An 18,122-nucleotide genomic window follows, 5' to 3' on the forward strand; every position below is an offset into this window, starting at 1 on the left:
ATATGTAGAGGGCATTTAAGCAATTTCACATATAAAGAGGAAGAAGTAGACTTAAAAAAGAGAAAGTACAGGCTATATTATATTCCATCCCAGCTACGGCAAACTGAGTCAACTATTAAACCCTAATTTTTGCTAAAATGGGGAAATTTGGTTTTGGTCAAACCAACATTTTTCTCAAACTGGCCAAGCCTATAATCAGCCAATTTGGACTTATAGGCTGAATATTTGTATTCACTCCAAGTAAATTCCTTGTACAAGCAATCTTCTTCCTTTGAAACCAGAGATGGCAAAGGCACTATCTTTTCATTCAAAGGCGGCCCTCCAAAAAAAATCATTGAAATCCTTGATTTCATCGAGTCATCAGCCAACACTCTGTGTTTAACACTTTGGAATCTCCCATTAGTCATTACCTACATCAAAATTTACAGAACTTTTTCATTTTTCAGTGGTGAAAAAGATTGAACTATAAAATTTTTTACCAGTCAAATCATGTTTACCTGCAGAGCATCACCAACAATGAGGAAAAAGGAAGAGTGATCAGGTGGGACAGAAACCCAGGTGTCATCTCTTAAACAGATTTGAAATCCTGCAGTGTTGTTGGATCTTAGCACAGAAATTATCTGAGGGTCTGTGTGTTCCCCAAAGCCAATCAAATTTGTTCCAGTTAAAGTTTGCAATTCTGGGCATGGTGGGTAGTGGTTTAGCCTGAAACAGGAGTCACTTTTTTCATCCCTTATTAGCTTACTCAACACAGTCCTTGGCTCTATTTTTAGCCCATCAGCCATTAATTCCAACACTTCATATGCCATTTTCTTCACTTCCGCTATGTACTTCTCCACAGCATTCCTATACCAAATACAATAAAAATACTTATATTTCAATACTTGCTTGATACAATTTTATGAAAAGAAAGCAAATTTGCAGGTTTTACCGGAAATTTGGTGGGCTATGTTGGAAAACGGCGAGTGTTTTCCGGGAAGTGATTTGGGGATTGGTGTTGAGGAGGAGAAATTCAATCCAGCCAACATCACCATTGAGGCCGATTCTTTTGTTGCCATAGCCAAAAGGGTCAGCAGGTCCGGCTTGGTCTTTGTCAGATTGAGGGAGGTTAAAGAAGTTAACAGCTTCGTCTTCTAAAGTGTCGATGAACTCCGATGGAACATCGTGATTAATGAGCTTGAAGAAGCCGTATTCTTCACAGGCTTTTATTATATGGGACTTGGCTTCAGGGTGCTTGATGTCTATCACTGGAATTCCAGGGAATAAGCAGCTTGAAGACTTGTAAGTTTTGATTACAGGGAAATGTTCTAATGCTGATTGTGACAGAACCACCATGGTTGGATTTAGTTCTTGTTAACACAACACAGACGAATACACAGAGAGAGGAGAGGAGAAGAGAAGCTCAGAAGTGAGGATGATTTGCCGAGATTGAAGGGTTTAAATGGGCAAATGGGAGAGGATTTGGCAATGCATGAGAGAGAGAACAGAGGCGTTGGTAACTATAATGAAGCTTTGTGCTTATGCTTGGCATTTATGCAATCGAGAAAGGGAAGAAATTGCTTCGACTTTTCCTAATTTAAATTAATATTTTGTAAAAAGAATCAATAAAAGAGCTACTTTAAAATATTAATTTATACTTACCAAATTTGATTTTTAATTAGAAATAAAATAAAATTTAATTTAATTATATAATAATATATTCTCATTACTATAATTATTATTATTTATATATACAATATCATTTATTTTTAAATTATTATTATTAAAAATATAAATTTCTTATTTTTTGTTTTAATAGAATCGGTTATATATAGATAGTTTGATTATTCTATAAAAAAATATTGATAGTTTACTAATAAAATTTTGAGACCCTTAAGAGATTTTTGATTCGACATCTCTAAGAAAGTTGTAAGTTAGTTTTTCTTTTATTTTTTTGTGTTTGAGCTTCCTAACGAGGTATAATCATGTTAAGCTAATATCGTTTAACAATTATAATAGCAATCATCCTTTTGATGATAAGCAAAGGCTGAATGTCATAACAACACAAGTTAATAGGGTTTTCGTTCAAGATATACTAAAATCAATACTTCATTCGTTTAATAGAACAAAAATTATTGATAATGAAAATTTGAATAGAAAAATATAGAAGAGCAAAGGGGACCATAACTCATTAATTATCCAATGTCAAAGAGATCAATTCTTGATTCCAATCAAAGGACCCATAGAAAAAGAGTCACAATCATTGAAAATTTAACCACAAGTGATATGCATATTCTCCTATTTTCTTAAAATTTCTTATCACATATGTATTTACCTCATTTTTCCTATATCACATTAGCTAGGCTTATCATAATCGAACTATTTATATTATTTAACACTAGAAGATACGTATATATGTATTTGTATACTTTAAGGATTTTAGGTTATGGGAAAGGAGAGGTTAGTGCAGAGGATAAAAAGTGTAGAATGGAATCGTAATGGGAAACTGTGAGTAGTCTTTTCCCAACTATATTTATATATGAATTAACGATTATGCCTGGAAACTTCTTTCATCATTTTTATTTTTCTTCTATTGTTATTTTATTTGTTTAAGGGCCCTAGAAGCTTTTTGAAAATTCTTTCTAGATCTTGTAGGTCGTTCAGAAATGAGAGTTGATTTTAAATGTTACCAACTTTAACAATTAAAAAGAAAAAATATTTCTCTTAAACCAATGTTATATGTATACATTTTTAATACATAATTTAAATATATATATAATATATAATTATATGATTACGTGTTATCTTAACTTTAATTCAAAATAATCTAATCATATAATAATATATCATCAGTATAAATAAATTATATACCAAAAGCGTGTACGTATATTTTTATTATTCAAAAAATATTTTATCAAATACATAGTTTTCATACTTGAGTTGAATATTGACATAATATAATGGTTGATCATGGTTAAGTAACACTTGAATCGTGAATTGCTTAAATTATAATTTTAATTATTTAATCATTAAATATGAAATTCGAATGATATTTACATAAAAGTAAATTAGGTTTTTTGGCACACACTATCTCGATTGATAAGGTGTTGGTTTGAGTCCCAATAATTGTTAAAAGAATTTACTAATTTGATAAAAGTTTGATTGAGATAAACAATTGATTAAACCATAAATTAATGGATTTATGATGGTTCGACCTTGGTTCATCTAAGTTCAAAGTTCTTATTGAGTTTAAAACACTCCCAAACCGTATCAACTCTTGGTTTTCTATCAAATCACCTGGTCTGGTTCAAGTTTAAACAACCATGATCAAATATGTCAAATTTTAGGGTATGAGAGCAGCCATTGATTCACAAAAAATGAAGTGCATTTAAGTTATCACCGTTCTTATTGCTACTGCCTTTCAAAGGTGATGCAGACCTCATTTTGAATGGTCATTCTCAACCCCTCATAATCAAGTGTTATCAATGAAAATTTTAAAAATGAATATGATTTGATGATATAGAAGAACCCTCAAAGCGAATCGACAGATATCACCACCTCTGTGAATTTTTTAATAATGTTATGCGTAAGCAGTTTTAGTACTTATTTAAGTGTTTATACGATATATTATAATGCGATTGAACGTTACTTATTTTTATTTCAAAATAATATAATCATATTATAACATATTATTTAAATATGCAATTAGACACATATAATTTTATTAATTTTTTCAGCAAAATTATATATACATATTTTTTAGTATACAATTGGATATATAAATAATATGTTATTAAATTATAGATAAAATAACACACAATTATACGATAACACATCATTACCTAATTGTGTATACATAACATTTGTTTTTTCTTCTCTTTTCTATCTCCAATTGAAATTGATTTTCAAGCTATTTGATGATATATAATTCCTGTTAATAGTTATAATATTGGTAATTAATAATTGCATGATAATTAAAATGGAAGATAAACCATATATGAAATCCGTAAAGTAAGATAAAATAACCTAATTATCTCACTTAGAATGATTACCACAAGAGTTAAGGTATATGGAGATTAGCAATGTCATTATAGGACTGAGCTTTCAAAGATACAAAACTTTGAAAGAATGGTCGATAAAATGTCACATTAATAAGGACAAATGGTCAAATTTACTAGGATTATACTTCTTTAATTTCTCCTGACAAAGATTTTCACTTATCCATCCACATAGTATACAACTTGGAAACCTGATTCACACCTTATATAATAGTTGCCAAGCTTAATCCTGATAATGACATTATTAATAAGATATATTATATGTTCATATTCATTATCCTCTTTCTTCTTTTTCTAATTTTATTTACTATGGTTTTTTTTTTAACAAACATAGTAATAAATGGCATCGAATTATTTGTTAAACCTGATAAACCTACAAAAAGTTATCCGAAAGTATCTATTCTAAAAACAAATAAGAGTTCTGGTTTTTTAAACTTCTGCCTATGTAAATTTTTTTTTTTTTTTTTGCATGTAAATAAAGTAAAATTATAACTAGTTGATAAAATTACTGTTACAGTTAAAATTTGATAATGATATTATCCTAATTATTCTTTTTTTTTTCCCCTCACTTTATTACTATGAGAATTATTTTTTCAAACCAACTAATAAATCATGACAAGTTATCCAAAGGACTTTATTCAAAAGATGGGTATGAGTTCATGGTTTTTAGACTTGCGTCATGTAAAATTCGGTTTTTGCGAATATACGGGGTAAAATTTTTACTAGTTGGTAAAATAATTACGGCAAGTTGTACAAATTGATCATAGAGAAGGAGAAATTTTTACTTATCCAGCATCATCGAAAAGACTTATTTAGATTCTATAATTGACTTCTTTTTTTTTGGGTAAGGACAATTTTTATAAAATAATGTTGTAAAATATTTAGATAAAGTGTCTTTAGAAAGTTATTAAAATGCACAACATTAAAAAGAATAAGTTGCTTCCTTAGATAGATATGAATTTCTCTAAAGTCATTTTCCTTAGACGATATTCTTGCCAGGTAATCTATATATGCTTTGTCCAATTTAATTAGCATTTAAAAAAAATCAACTAAGTGATCTCCTAGTCAAATTAAGATCAAGAGACCCTTATGAATCAGCATGCTAGTGCGGCCTAAAATCATACATGACGAAGGCCAAAAATATATTAATCGATTAAGAAAAAGCCAATTGGGACACCCATTGCTTGCCCCCCTCGAAAACAAATTCAATGATTTGTAGATTCATATCTTTGAATCATTTCGTCAAAGTGCAATATTTTGAGAGACTATTATTTAACTTGGATACTTTTTTAACTTAGTTATATATGAATTAATCTAACTAAATAAGTAAAAATCTTAGGTTTCTTTCACGTTTAATTGAAATTATCTTTTTAGATATAGTTTGACATAAATAAATTATATCCAACAGGTGAAAACCTTAAGCCTATTATTACATCTATTATACCAATTTGTTAGAAATATTTATTTATTTCTTATATTAGACCTACATATAAATAAAGATATAAATTGTATGTTATCAACGTAATGGGTAATGTCATTAACACCCATTTAGTTGCAATCAAATAGTGTAATAAAATTATTGGGCTTTAGACATATATTATTAATATTATTTTGATACCAGTTTTATAATGTGTAGAGATTATATATATTTTATTATTTGCAATAAAGTAATATAAAATATAATAAATATAATATAAATAAGCTGAAGTCCTCAGTTTAAACCCTAATTTTTATTTACATCATATTTATATCTCATAACTTAATAATACTAATATATTTTCTATGCAAATAGGCTGTAGGCGTGGAAGATGGTCAACCACATAATTTTATGTTACAATAAATTTAAATATGCTTCTGTAAATATGGTTTTTTTTATTGATTTGACTTAAGAGCTTAATTTAGTGAATTTAAATTTATCTCATCATTAAATCTCTCACACAAATGAGCCAGAATTTTGATTTTCATATGTTTCCAATAAATTTTAAACACATATGTCCTCTTGCTTGGATGTCTCAACATTCATCACTCAGGCTATCTCTTGGGACTCAATTTCATCTGTTGGAGTATATAAGGTCGAAGTTATGAGATTATCCATGCAACATTTTTTCAATTAAAAGACTTTAATTTTAATAGGTTTAGTAATGTTTCATGCATATATTTACACACGATATCAGCTCAGCAAGCAAGGTTTCTTGCTTCAGTGGTCACCTCAAGAAGGAAAATACGACTACAAATTACAGCAAAAACAGCTAGAAAGTATATACACTACTAAAACAAGAGAAGGGTCGGTCTGGAAAGCCAATGCTTAAGGTTCCAAACCTGGTGAATAGCTAGAATTATTCTTCTTCATTTTCAAAGTACACAATAATTTCTGGCATTGCAGATGAAACGTGCTCCCTTCCTAACTGATGTGTAAAGATGTGCACGTAACACTGACAGTCCCTCTTCTCTGAAATAAAGGTTGAAGTGTTGCGTCAACATCAGAGTGGTTTGCAGAGATAAATCAATAAAAGTGAAACTGCAAATTCTGCTGCTTGCTGGCTGTATCTTGAGTGGTCACTAATACAAAACAAACTGCGTGAGATGTGACTGACTCTCCAGCCTCAGCAGACCAGACCTTTCTCTTTCAGACTCAGAATCTTTAAGACCATTTTACGCATAATAAAATCAACATGATGCACTCCAAAATTTCACCTGTTTGAGATAAAATTAAAAAAAAACATACATGCACTTCCATCTTCATCTTCTCCATTCTATGAGAAAATTATCACTAAATGGCTCAGAATTCCTTACATTCAAATGGGTAAGGGGCTGTGAATGTATGTGTAATATTGTAATCTATTATTTTACATCAAAGAATTTTGACCAAGAAATAAAATTATTATAAAAAATAAAGACGAAAGCAAGGAAGCCTCAGGATTCAGGAAGGCCACTTTCAGGCCCTTTTCTCCGTGGTCCCTGTAATTGACTAGTCAGCCTCACGTTATAATTCATTGAATTATCTAGTACAAACCTATTCAATTTTCATTTCTATTTTATTTATTTATTAGGTTAATCATTATTAAGATTGCGAAGAAAATCAATGTGGTTGAGGGTGATGACAGATTCAGTATTTGAGTTTGGATTTATATTTAATTTAAATAAATTAAATTCAAATTAAAGTTTTAATACAATAATAATCCATATTATAGATTTTTTAATAATATTATACACTAATATAATTAAAGTCACTTTAATTCAAATCTGTATCAACTAAAATCTTTAAATTCCTTATAATTTTAAAAATTAAATCAAATCGATTAGTTTGACCATCATCTAAAAAAAAGTAGTTGCATTTTATGGAAAAATTATTTTTAGAGTTAGAATAAATTGAATTGGTAATTCTAACAGTTAGACAAAATAAAACCCAGGTTTGAGCCTGTAAAAAAAAATTTATTTTTTAAAAATTATTCAAATTATATATTTAATAATGAATTAAACAAAACTGTTTTAAATATTATTTTTACATATGTAGTTAGTTTGAATACTGGTTTAAATTATTCTACCCTTGATTAGATTAAATATCTGTCTCTTTCAATAGATCGATATCTAATTCAGGAGCCTAAGATATATGAGCGTCAATAAAATTATGTATATTTATTTTAATTATATAAATATATATATATATTTATATGTGTTATTATGTAATTGAATAATTTTAAATTTAAAATAAAATAATATATAATTATATAATAATAAATATAAATAGGTATATATTTGTGTATATAAAATAAGTAAATATAGAGGCATAATACACGTGCTGAATAATTAAGCCGTTGGACCAGGGCATGGCCATACACGCGTTCGAGGGATGAAGAAACGTGGATGCTGAGGGCGCGTCGCTTTCACAAGGGTCTTGTTAGATAGTGACGTGGTCGCTTCTGATTCATTGCTTTCATTGTCGGTAATATAATATTATTGTTGTTACAACTGTTTCTCCTTTCCAGGCCAGGTTGGCCGATGGCCTTGATTTGGACGGAAATATATTCTCCCATGAAACGCAGCTGTCTGGCCCTGTGCTTCTCATCTCTATCACACTCCATCCACCTTTCACCAAAATTGAATATTGGACCCACCAAATGTTTGATATCATGATGGTGATGACGCGATTGACGAGTCCAGATGGTCCGGTTCGGCGTTGGAGATGAATAATCAATCATAATTGCGTATGTACTATAAATGTTGTGATGGAGGCGTATCATGTTAAAGCTGTTCTTCTTTTCTCTTCCGAGGTCCGGTCCGGTCCAGTCCAGTCCAGTTTCCCTCCATGGATGGACGAGATATGGTAGCTGGGTTTAAGACACTTGTTAAGAGTCAGCTCGAGTTCAGTTTATAAATATGAAACAATTAGCTTGATTTAATTGGAATGATAAACAGTAATAACAAAAAAACCAACAAATTATCAATAAAAAAAAGAAAGAGAATCATTTAAAAAGAAGCTAAATAAGAAGAAGATTAGTCAGATTTAAAAACTTTGATAAATGATTGTGGATGAGCCCTTGAATTTGAATCTAAGTTATCGAAGTTAGAGTTATAATTCGAATTCAATTCATTTGAGACGAATATTCATTTGGGTTCTACTAGTTATCAAGTCGTTAAACTGACAAGTCTTGCCCTGCCTGTGTCTCTTCTGACGACTACTACTTGAGCAGTTCAGCCCTTTTGGAGATCAATCTCCATTCTTGATCAATTGCCCGTTTGTTTACTTGCAAACTCATATTGCAAAGTCCGCTAATCCGACTTGCATGAGATGAATATAATGTGTTCTTACGTATAAAAAATTTCTGAACTTTTGACAGATGAAGGTAAAAAAAAGGGCTCAAGCCCATCATGTGTGTAGGCCCGGACGTCGCTTGACTATTGAGTGCGTGGTCACTGCAACCGGCAACGGCCTTTGTGGGGAACCTCATCGACTCTTATGCAAGGCACGAGTACGGTTTTCTTTCTTTCTTTCTTTGATTATTTCGTGAAAAGAAGAGAAAATGAGAGAAAAAAATAAAAAAGAATCGGAAATTGAAATGGAATTTTATATTCCTTATTTCACTTTTGTACATGCCATGTAAAAAACTCGTTACAAGGTTATCATATTTTGATTATACATTTTTTGTCTTTGCACGGACGAATTCGACTAATAAATATTTTAACAAGTCATAGTCTATGGAATAGTGTTCAAGATCAGCGTCTCCATCCATTGCTGCGAACTCTTTCCACTCCTTCGTTGCTTCCGGCTCGTTATTCAGCATGGTGTATATAATAGCCTGTTCACTATCAACTGTTAACAATTTTCATAATCCCACAGGCAATTTCAAATATAAATAACACTACGTGTACAAACAATATGTAAAAACGATAATATATCAATCACTCAATCATATGGTAATATGTTATTGTTTGTATATATAGTTTTATTATTCAACTATTAATCATCAGCAAAATTATCAAATGACTATAGTTTAGTTGCATATAAGGCAGTTTATGTTGTTGGTCCATGGGTGTTAAGAATCCCTCATTGATTTAGGATTAAGGTGGGTGTCTCAGCCCTTGAAACTCGAGCTACCTCATAGGTTCTTTATTTATGTCTTAGCAAATCCCTTTTTAACTAAGGGATAGTGGGTCTTTGTTAGTTCCTATATGTGGTGTGCAAATGTCTTTCCTATGGGATCATGAGTCTCTTTGTTAGTTTCTATTTGTGGTAGAAAATTACGTGGAATGTTGGTAGCAATTATGATTGATTTGACTGAAAATAAGGAATAGTATGCATTTTTTGTTGAGAGAGGCCGTATAAGCATTGGTCCAACAGATTCCAACCCCAAAAGACCTAGCTAAGGAGAGGATTTGATCCCTTCACTTTAGGTATATGAGGGTGAGGGTGGTTTCAATCTCTTTACTTGTGGTATATATTCCATCTTAGGGAAGGTGTCGATCCAACTAATTCCAGCTTTAAAAGGTTCATTTGGAGGAGTGTTTTAATCTTTATCTATTCCTTTACGTTGGGTATATATTTAAGCTTCAGGAAAGTACCATTTTGGTTAATTTCATCTCCAAGAGATCAATGGAGACCTAGTTGAGAGAAGGTTTCAATCTTTTGACTCTAGATATATAAGGGTGAGGGAAGTTTTGGTCAATTCCTTTACTTTTGGATATATATTTCATCTCAGTAATGTATAAGTGTAGTGTGAGAAAAAGTTTCATCACTTGAATTAGTTTTTGAAGTGCGAAACTTAGTAACACTTTTTGGGAGGCCCAACACTATGCTTATCAAAGTATGCTCTATATGAAAGTGCCATTGCCTCTCACACAAATTTGTATTGCCAGCAGCAGAAAAAAATTGCTCATTTTTCCTGCAAGAAAATGGAATTACAAACCTTGTAAAGTGGGAATCGTCCATCAGGCTTCTGGTTGCAATGTTTTTTCTTGAGACAGCTACAATTTGAGGCTTCTTCGTATTTTCCCTGTATAAGCATAGCCAACATTATCTAAAAGGACTAGGTTCTAACGAACTCAGTACGACTACTAATGGAGACATATTTACATACCTGCTAAATGAGAATTTCTACTAAAGCCATCTCTGCATTGTATGCAGACTCAGACTCATTTTTACATCTATGGAATAGATGTTGCAGCATTTTCACAGCCTCTTCGGGCTTCCCGGATTTCATTTTACGCAACGCTTCCATCTACAAAAATTGAAAGAAAATTGAAACCAATATCAAGGAAACAAAAGAAGGACAAATCACTGGACGTACCTTAAAGGCATTGATGTCTTCCATTGAAGGCCCTGGAGGCACATCAAATTTAGGTGGAATAAAAGGCTTTGCTTCACTCGAGCTTGAAGCCAGCTCCACACTCACATCCAAAAACGATTTAAGCGCTAGATTTCCGCCGAATTGTGGTTTTGACACTAACGAATCTTTCTGATGCATTCCATCTCCCTTTTTCTCATTTTCCTTTGATGGACCTGAGGACTTTTCCAGCTCACAAATCACTGCATTGAACTTCAAAACATGCCCAGGTGGCCACCGAGTAACATGAAAACCAGTTGACGGCAAAATAGAAGAATGACTGAAGCCAAGTCTAGATGCTTGTTTAAGTTTAGCGCTCTTTATGGAAAGATTTAGGTTTAAGGGAATGGCAGGTCGGGGAAAATAGCTTAGACAGAGGGTAGATTCCATTGTGAAATTCTAAGTTTGGTTATGGATGCTGTGCACTTCCTGGTCATGGCTTCAAATCAATATATAGTCATATTTACAGTGTTCTGAAGAAGTTCAAGCAAGGCATATATTTTATTTTTCCTTTAGACATAACCTATGGTAGCATAAAGAACTAACTTTGCTTGAAACACAGAGAGATTCCCAAAGCCTTCAAATTGAATAAATGTTGCACCCCAAATTCTAAACTCAATCAAAATGGAATTCTATTTTTTTCCATGACTTTATTCTAAAATAAAAGCAAATCTCCATATTCGTTACTCGTAAGTAAAAACAGTATATTTAAAAAAAAAAAAAAGCATATGCTGCAATGATTATTAAGGATAAAATACTTGCTTTACTTACGAGGAATGAATATGAAGAAAACTTACCGAAAAAATTATATTTTCAGTTTTTCCCTAATGATTATTGATTATAAAAGTAAAAAAGTCCTTATATTACAATATTTAATCAAGGAATTAACTATTATATTTATTTTTATTTATCGATAGCTCACTTTTTATCTTTATTAATTTGTAAGATAAATTTTTTAAATTAGTTAAGCGGTGAAAAATAAAACGAAATCTAGACTACATAAGATATCGAGTGTTTATATTCAATTACTTTTGGAATTATTAATTTTAAGGAAATTAAAAATTGTGACGATGAAGATTTACTTTTATTTAGAATAAAGTAATGGGAAAAATAGAAGAATTTGCGGCGTTACGATACACGTTTAAGGTTCTTTGCCCACCAAGCACAATGAAACTTATAGAAGGCCAAACGACTGTGTCCCACCCAAAGTATGCACATTTTTCAAGTTTTCCCCTATTAACTTTGAAAATCTCATTTACCCACTCATGAACTGTTAAAATTAATTAAGCCCTTTAGTTATATCATTCCCCCCCCCCCCCCTCAATCCTAAAAACTAATAATTTCACCTCAACCTAAGTTTTAAAAAATAACATTTTTTCCCCTAAGGTTTCCAATTTTCAGATTCAATTTTTCGACATTGTTTCTTCCTCTTCGACGACCTCCAAGCGATGTCTCTTTCTCTCCGATGCGGTCTCCATCCGGTGGCTCTCTTGGGACTGGTCATCGACGAAGACGAGTCGTCTTTGTCGAGAGTCTTCGTTGTTGACGAAGACCTCATCTTCGTCGATGACTACTCCCAAGAGAGTCGTCGGATGGAGACCATGTCGAAGAGGAAGAGGCGTCGCCTGGAGGTCATCGGAGAGGAAGAAACGATGTTGAAAAATTGAATCCGAAAATTGGAAACCCTAGGGGGGAAATGTTATTTTTTAAAACTTAAGTTAGAGTGAAATTATTAGTTTTTAAGATATAAAGGGGGGAATAAAATTAAATTTAAGTTTATTTTTAATAATACAGACAAAATTATGATTTTACTCTTGAAACCGTTAATTTTAATTGTCTATAGATAGATAAATAAGATTTTCAAAATTAATAGAGAAAATTTTAGAAAAACAACGTACTTTGGGTGGGACATAGTCCTTCGGCCCTTACAGAATAATAAGTGTGCCTATAACAGCATTTAAAAAAGCTTTTCTTCGAGGTTTCAGTTAATTTAATTCCAAATATGCACAAGTCTGTGAAGTATAATGAATTGTGTTATGAATTGTATGGGCATTATTAATAAAATGTTGTATAATATATAATATTATAATATAATTTAAAATAAAATTTTAATTCTATGAATTAAGAAAAATAATATATAACTAATCAAAATTATATCAAATTATAATCAGATCAAAACAGAATCAGATTAAATCAGATCAAATTAGAATTATATGAAAACATAACTAGATCAAATAGGAAAATGTATTTTATTTAACACTTTCATGTACTTGCAGTAAGAATTTTTAGAGTTATAACTGAAGATATAAAGTAAGAAAGCATTTATGAAACAACTTCTTAATGAATATATTTATACATTGAGAGATTGTAGACAGATATTAAAGTTGAAGAGTCTTAAGAGCAACCAACTCACATATGAAATATAGATTAATATCGATATGTCGAATGAACGCATGAAACGTAAGATTGACAGTTATGTAAAAAACTTGCTAATTTTTACAAAATATAAATGGAAATGAGTAGAGGAAAATGCCAAGCTTACGTAAAATATAACAAAGCCATCAAACTTCAAGAACCACATGTACGGGAGCATGATACTTGAACATTATACGAAAACAGGACATAACAATCTGTCTCTTACCAATCCAACAAACAAGGTTGCATTTATTTCAATATAATTTAATCTGATTTGATCTGGTTCGAGTTTGACTCGTTTGAAATAAATATAGATTCAGCACAAATCACAACAATCTGTAATGTAACAAATCAAATCAAAGAAATGATAATAGAATGTTCATTCTGATTTGATACATTGAGATGCCCCCTGTTCAATTGAGTACTTACAGGTTTCTGATCCGAACCAACTACATATTCGCCCAAACCCATTCTTCGAGTCAGTGCCCAACTCCAATAATATAGTAAAATGATTTCAATCTTATTTATAACCGATTTATTGCTATGAGATTTATATGTCTCTTCTGTACAAAAAAAAAATTTGACAAGAAGGAAACTAACAATTTCGTAATCTCGGTGACAGAAAGCACGCCACTAGTCGTCAAGTTGTTCAGTAGATAAGTCTTTCCCTGCCTGTCTCTCTTGGCCACTATTACTTGTGCCTTTTGCCTTTGGGGGATCAATCCATTCTTGATCAAATATCAGTTTGTTTACTTGCAATTTCATACTAGAAATGTCGAATACATACACAGATTTAAATACTAAATGTATTATTATATGATTAAATATTTTATAAAACAACTAAGGTTCAAACCAATATTGTGTATAGGTTTAGATGTGGTGACACTATTGAGTGCCTTGGCAGTGCATCCGGCGACGGCCTTTGTGGGGAACGCCATCCACTCTTATGCAAGCCACAAGTATGACTTTCTTTTCTCCTTTCTTCAATTATATCAAATGAGAAAATAGAAAATAAAAAAGTGAAAAAAAAAGGAAATTAAAATGAAATTATATATATTTTTTATTTCACTTACCTACATTCCATGGAAAAAATTTGTTCCAAAGTAAAATAATCAACACAAAATGATCATATTTTGATTATATTTTTTTTAATTGCCTAGGCTAAAAATAATGTCCTTGATCAAATTCTCCGTCAACTGTTTCTGCGAATTCTTTCCACCACGTCGCTGCTTCCTCGTTATTCAGCATGGTACATATAATAGCCTGTTCACTTTAAAATATTAAAAAATATTTCATAATCCCACAAGCAATTTCGAAAATTAATCTCCTCCAAAATTATCAAATCAGTATAGTTTAGCTGCATCTGAGGCAGTTTATGCTAGTTATTAAGCGTTAGAAATCCTATACTTGTTAAGAATTAAGTTGGGAGCAGGTATATAAATGTGAAAAAAAATCTCAACTCTTCGACATTTGAGCTACCTTGTAGGGTGGGAAAGACTCATTAAACATTTTTTAAGAGATCAAACAAGTGGTATCAAAGACCAAAGTTAATAACAATTCCATCACAAGGAATACATTGGTCTAGTTGATACTAGCTCTAAGAGGCTCGGTTGAGGGGAGGTTTTAATCTATTTACTTTGAGTATATAACAGTCAGGGAGTTTTCAATCCTTTTATTTTGGGTATATATTCCATCATTGTGAAAGTACTGATCCAACCGATTCAAACTTTAAAAAGCTTAATTGAGGGAAAGGTTTCAATCCTTTTACTTTTAGTGCATACGGTTGAGGGAGGTTTCGATCCTTTACTCTAGGTAAGTCCATCCCAAGGAAGGTACTAGCCAAACTTATTTTAGTTTCAAGAAGCCTAGTTAACTAGAGGTTTTGATCCCTTTAATATGATATATAAGGTTGATTGAAGTTTTAATCCTCTTACTCTAAATAGATATTCCATCCCTAAGAAGGTACCGATCCAACTAATTCTAATTCTAATTCTAAGAGACCCAGTTGACAAAAGGTTTCAATCCCTTTACTTTGGGTATATAAGAGTGAGGAAAGTTTTAATTGATCTCTTTACTTTGGGTTCCATCTCTGAGAGGCTTAGTTGAACGAAGGTTTTGATTATTTTATTTTGAGTAAATATTCTATCTAAAGAATAGTAAAGGTCCAACTGATTTCAGCTCTAAGGGACCCAGTTAAGGGAATATTTCGATCCCTTTACTTTAGGTACATAAGGAGAGAGGTTTCAATGCCTTTACTTCTAGTGTTTATAAGTGTGATCGAAAATCTCACATTTGAGCTAGTTTGTGGGTGGGAGAAGTCCAATAACAAGCCCAACACAAAGTTTACCGAGTATGCTCAATAAGAAAGTTCCATTGCCTCTCACACAAGTTTGTATTGCTAGCGTATCTCTTTTTAAGTTTCAAGCTGTACAGCAGCCGAAATAATTTGCTTGTTTTCTTGCGAGAAAATGGAATTACAAACCTTGTAAAGAGGGAATCGTCCATCAGACGCCAGGATGCGACGTTCTTCCTGGAGACAGTTACAATATGAGGCTTCTTCGTATTTTCCCTGTATAAGCAGAGCCAGCATTATATAATAAACTCAGTACGGCTACTAATGGAGACATATTTACATACCTGATAAATGAGAATTTCTACTAAAGCCATCTCTGCATGGTATGCAGGTTCAAGCTCATTTTGACATGTACGGTATAGATCTTGAAGCATTTTCTCAGCCTCCTCAGGCTTCCCCGATTTCATTTTCCGCACCGCTTCCATCTACGAAAATTGCAAATATCTTGATAGTAAATGACGGGTTTTACGGTGTATTTGGTTAGAAAGAAAAAGAGATTAGTCTGCCAATATATCTTTTACTAGCCCATAAAATTATAGTAATACTTTATTATTATTATTATTATTATTGTTAATCAAATATAATAATTATACTGATTTTTTCAAACACATTATTAATTTATATACATTAATAATCTATATAATTTTTTAGTTTTAATAAGAAAATATTCCCTCAACCAAACACAATATGCAAAGTGAAATTTACCCCCACATAATATCTTTCTAACTGTGCAACTTAATGAATAGACAAGGGTACAAAGAAAAGTTAAAAAGAAAAGTTAAAGCTATACTTAGAATAAAAAATAGGGATGAATTCGAATTGAACTAAATCCACATAAAGGCCAACTTTAGCTTGACTCGAATTAAAATAACTGATTTGCGTTAAAGCTCAAGCCAACTAGAATATTAAACAATGATATAAGAGAAGACTAAAATAGTAAACAGTGACACGGGAAAATAGTTGAGTTGCCGAAAAGAAAATTTTTTAGCAAACCATCAAACACGAGCTAAACTAATGAGGTGAAGCTTTAACTTGAATTTTGCTTGTTTAAACTGAATATGAGTTCGTGCTAAGTAGAAACAAAATTGAATCTAATATCAAGGAAACAAGAGAAGCACAAATCACTGAAATCTATGGTACTTGGACGACTATTAGGGATATTGATTAAAATAGTCATTTTTTTCTCTTTTGTACATATATATTCACTTTTTTTATTATACATATATGGTCTAAAATATAAAATATTCTTAGGTTTTGTATCTATCCAATCAAAACTCACTTAGTCAATACATAAAACTCACTCACTCGCCCAATCAAGATTAAAATATGAGATGAAATGAAATATAAATGTAAAATTTTCTGATAACTTTGATAGTGGGAAGATTGGTCGGGTGGCCGACCAGCCAAACACTCAACCAATCAATTTATTTTTAAAAAATTGATTGATCAACCAATTTATTTTTAAAAATTTAGTTAGCCAAGTGTTTGACCAACCGACTAATCCATCTAACCAACCCATCTATCTAACTCAAAATCTCATAATCATCTTTTTTGAAAGGGAAAGTCAACTTATTTATATAATAAAAAAAAATATGGTTATATATAAGTAAAAGGCAGAAAGAGTGGCTATTTTAGCCAATATCCCTGACTATTAATTATCACGTAGAAGAAATGACGGAATTTCAAGAGTACATAACCAAAATAAATGTAAGAAAATTTACTTAACACAGGCTATATCGCTTAAATGTGTAAAGCAAGACGAGAATTAATTTACCTTAATGGCATTGATATCTTCCATTGAAGGCCCAGGAGGCACATTAAATTTAGGTTGATCAAAGGGCTTTTCTTTACTCGAGCTTGAAGCCAGCTCCACACCCACATCCAAAAAAGATTTAAGCGCTAGATTTCCGCCGATTGTTTGTATTGACACTGACGTCGGGGGAGCTTTCTGATACATTTCCATGGGACCTGCAATGGCGGCCTTTTGATTCATCTTAGAACTGCAACTCATAATACCAACAACACAAGCCAAAACCAAAGATGCCCCCACCACACCTTTTAACTTTCTTCCATCTCCCTTTTTCTCATTTTCCTTTGACGGAGTTGAGGACTTCTCCAGCTCACTAACCACTGCATTGAAGTTCAAAACATGCCCAGGTGAGCGCCGAGTAACATGTAAACCACTTGAGAGCGAAAAACAAGAATGGCTGGAGCGAAGTCTGGTTGTTTGTTTAAGCTTAACGCTCATTGTGGAAAGATTTAGGTTGAAGAGAATTGCAGGTCGAGGAAAATAGCTTAGAGAAAGGGCAGATTCCATTGTGAAATTCTAAGTTTGGTTATGGATGCTGTGAACTTCTTGGTCATGGCTTCAAATATAAAATCATATTCAGAGTATTTTAGAGGAGTTCAAGTAAGGCATATTTTTTTTTCCCTTTAGACATAAGCAATGATAGCATAAAGAACTAATTAACTTTGCTTGAAATACAAAGAGATTCC

General features: G+C 31.8%; 2 protein-coding genes across 3 annotated transcripts; both read right to left on the reverse strand.

The window, feature by feature from the left end:
- On the reverse strand, positions 1–1,509 carry LOC123218572 (gibberellin 2-beta-dioxygenase-like). The gene is made up of 3 exons (XM_044640063.1): positions 932–1,509; positions 498–846; positions 1–410 (listed from the first exon to the last, which is right to left on the reverse strand). The coding sequence occupies exons 1-3, from the start codon at positions 1,333–1,335 to the stop codon at positions 123–125; spliced, it is 1,041 nt and encodes a 346-aa protein (XP_044495998.1). The 5' UTR covers positions 1,336–1,509; the 3' UTR covers positions 1–122.
- Positions 1,510–9,088: 7,579 nt separating this feature from the next.
- On the reverse strand, positions 9,089–17,976 carry LOC123219503. 2 transcript variants are annotated; one of them, XM_044641491.1, is made up of 4 exons: positions 17,401–17,976; positions 15,911–16,051; positions 10,442–10,528; positions 9,089–9,334 (listed from the first exon to the last, which is right to left on the reverse strand). In XM_044641491.1, exons 1-4 carry the CDS (start codon positions 17,941–17,943, stop codon positions 9,170–9,172), a joined length of 936 nt encoding a protein of 311 aa, XP_044497426.1. In that variant the 5' UTR covers positions 17,944–17,976; the 3' UTR covers positions 9,089–9,169. The 2 variants fall into 2 exon arrangements, with proteins under 2 accessions (XP_044497426.1, XP_044497427.1); XM_044641492.1 differs by lacking the exons at positions 9,089–9,334; positions 10,442–10,528 and adding exons at positions 14,310–14,536; positions 15,756–15,842.
- Positions 17,977–18,122: the final 146 nt, after the last annotated feature.

Source organism: Mangifera indica, chromosome 6 (genome assembly GCF_011075055.1).
Source record: "Mangifera indica cultivar Alphonso chromosome 6, CATAS_Mindica_2.1, whole genome shotgun sequence".
In the NCBI taxonomy this organism is placed as follows: Eukaryota; Viridiplantae; Streptophyta; class Magnoliopsida; order Sapindales; family Anacardiaceae; genus Mangifera; species Mangifera indica.

Coding starts and splice junctions, on each gene's coding strand:
- LOC123219503 (XM_044641491.1), bottom strand. CDS start 17,943: ATGGAATCTGCCCTTTCTCTAAGCTATTTTCCTCGACCTGCAATTCTC. Junction 10,529..15,910: donor TAGAAATTCTCATTTATCAG/GTATGTAAATAT, acceptor ATGCTTATACAG/GGAAAATACGAAGAAGCCTC. Junction 9,335..10,441: donor GACGATTCCCACTTTACAAG/GTTTGTAATTCC, acceptor GATAGTGAACAG/GCTATTATATACACCATGCT.
- LOC123218572 (XM_044640063.1), bottom strand. CDS start 1,335: ATGGTGGTTCTGTCACAATCAGCATTAGAACATTTCCCTGTAATCAAA. Junction 847..931: donor CATAGCCCACCAAATTTCCG/GTAAAACCTGCA, acceptor TATTTGGTATAG/GAATGCTGTGGAGAAGTACA. Junction 411..497: donor TTGTTGGTGATGCTCTGCAG/GTAAACATGATT, acceptor ATTTTGATGTAG/GTAATGACTAATGGGAGATT.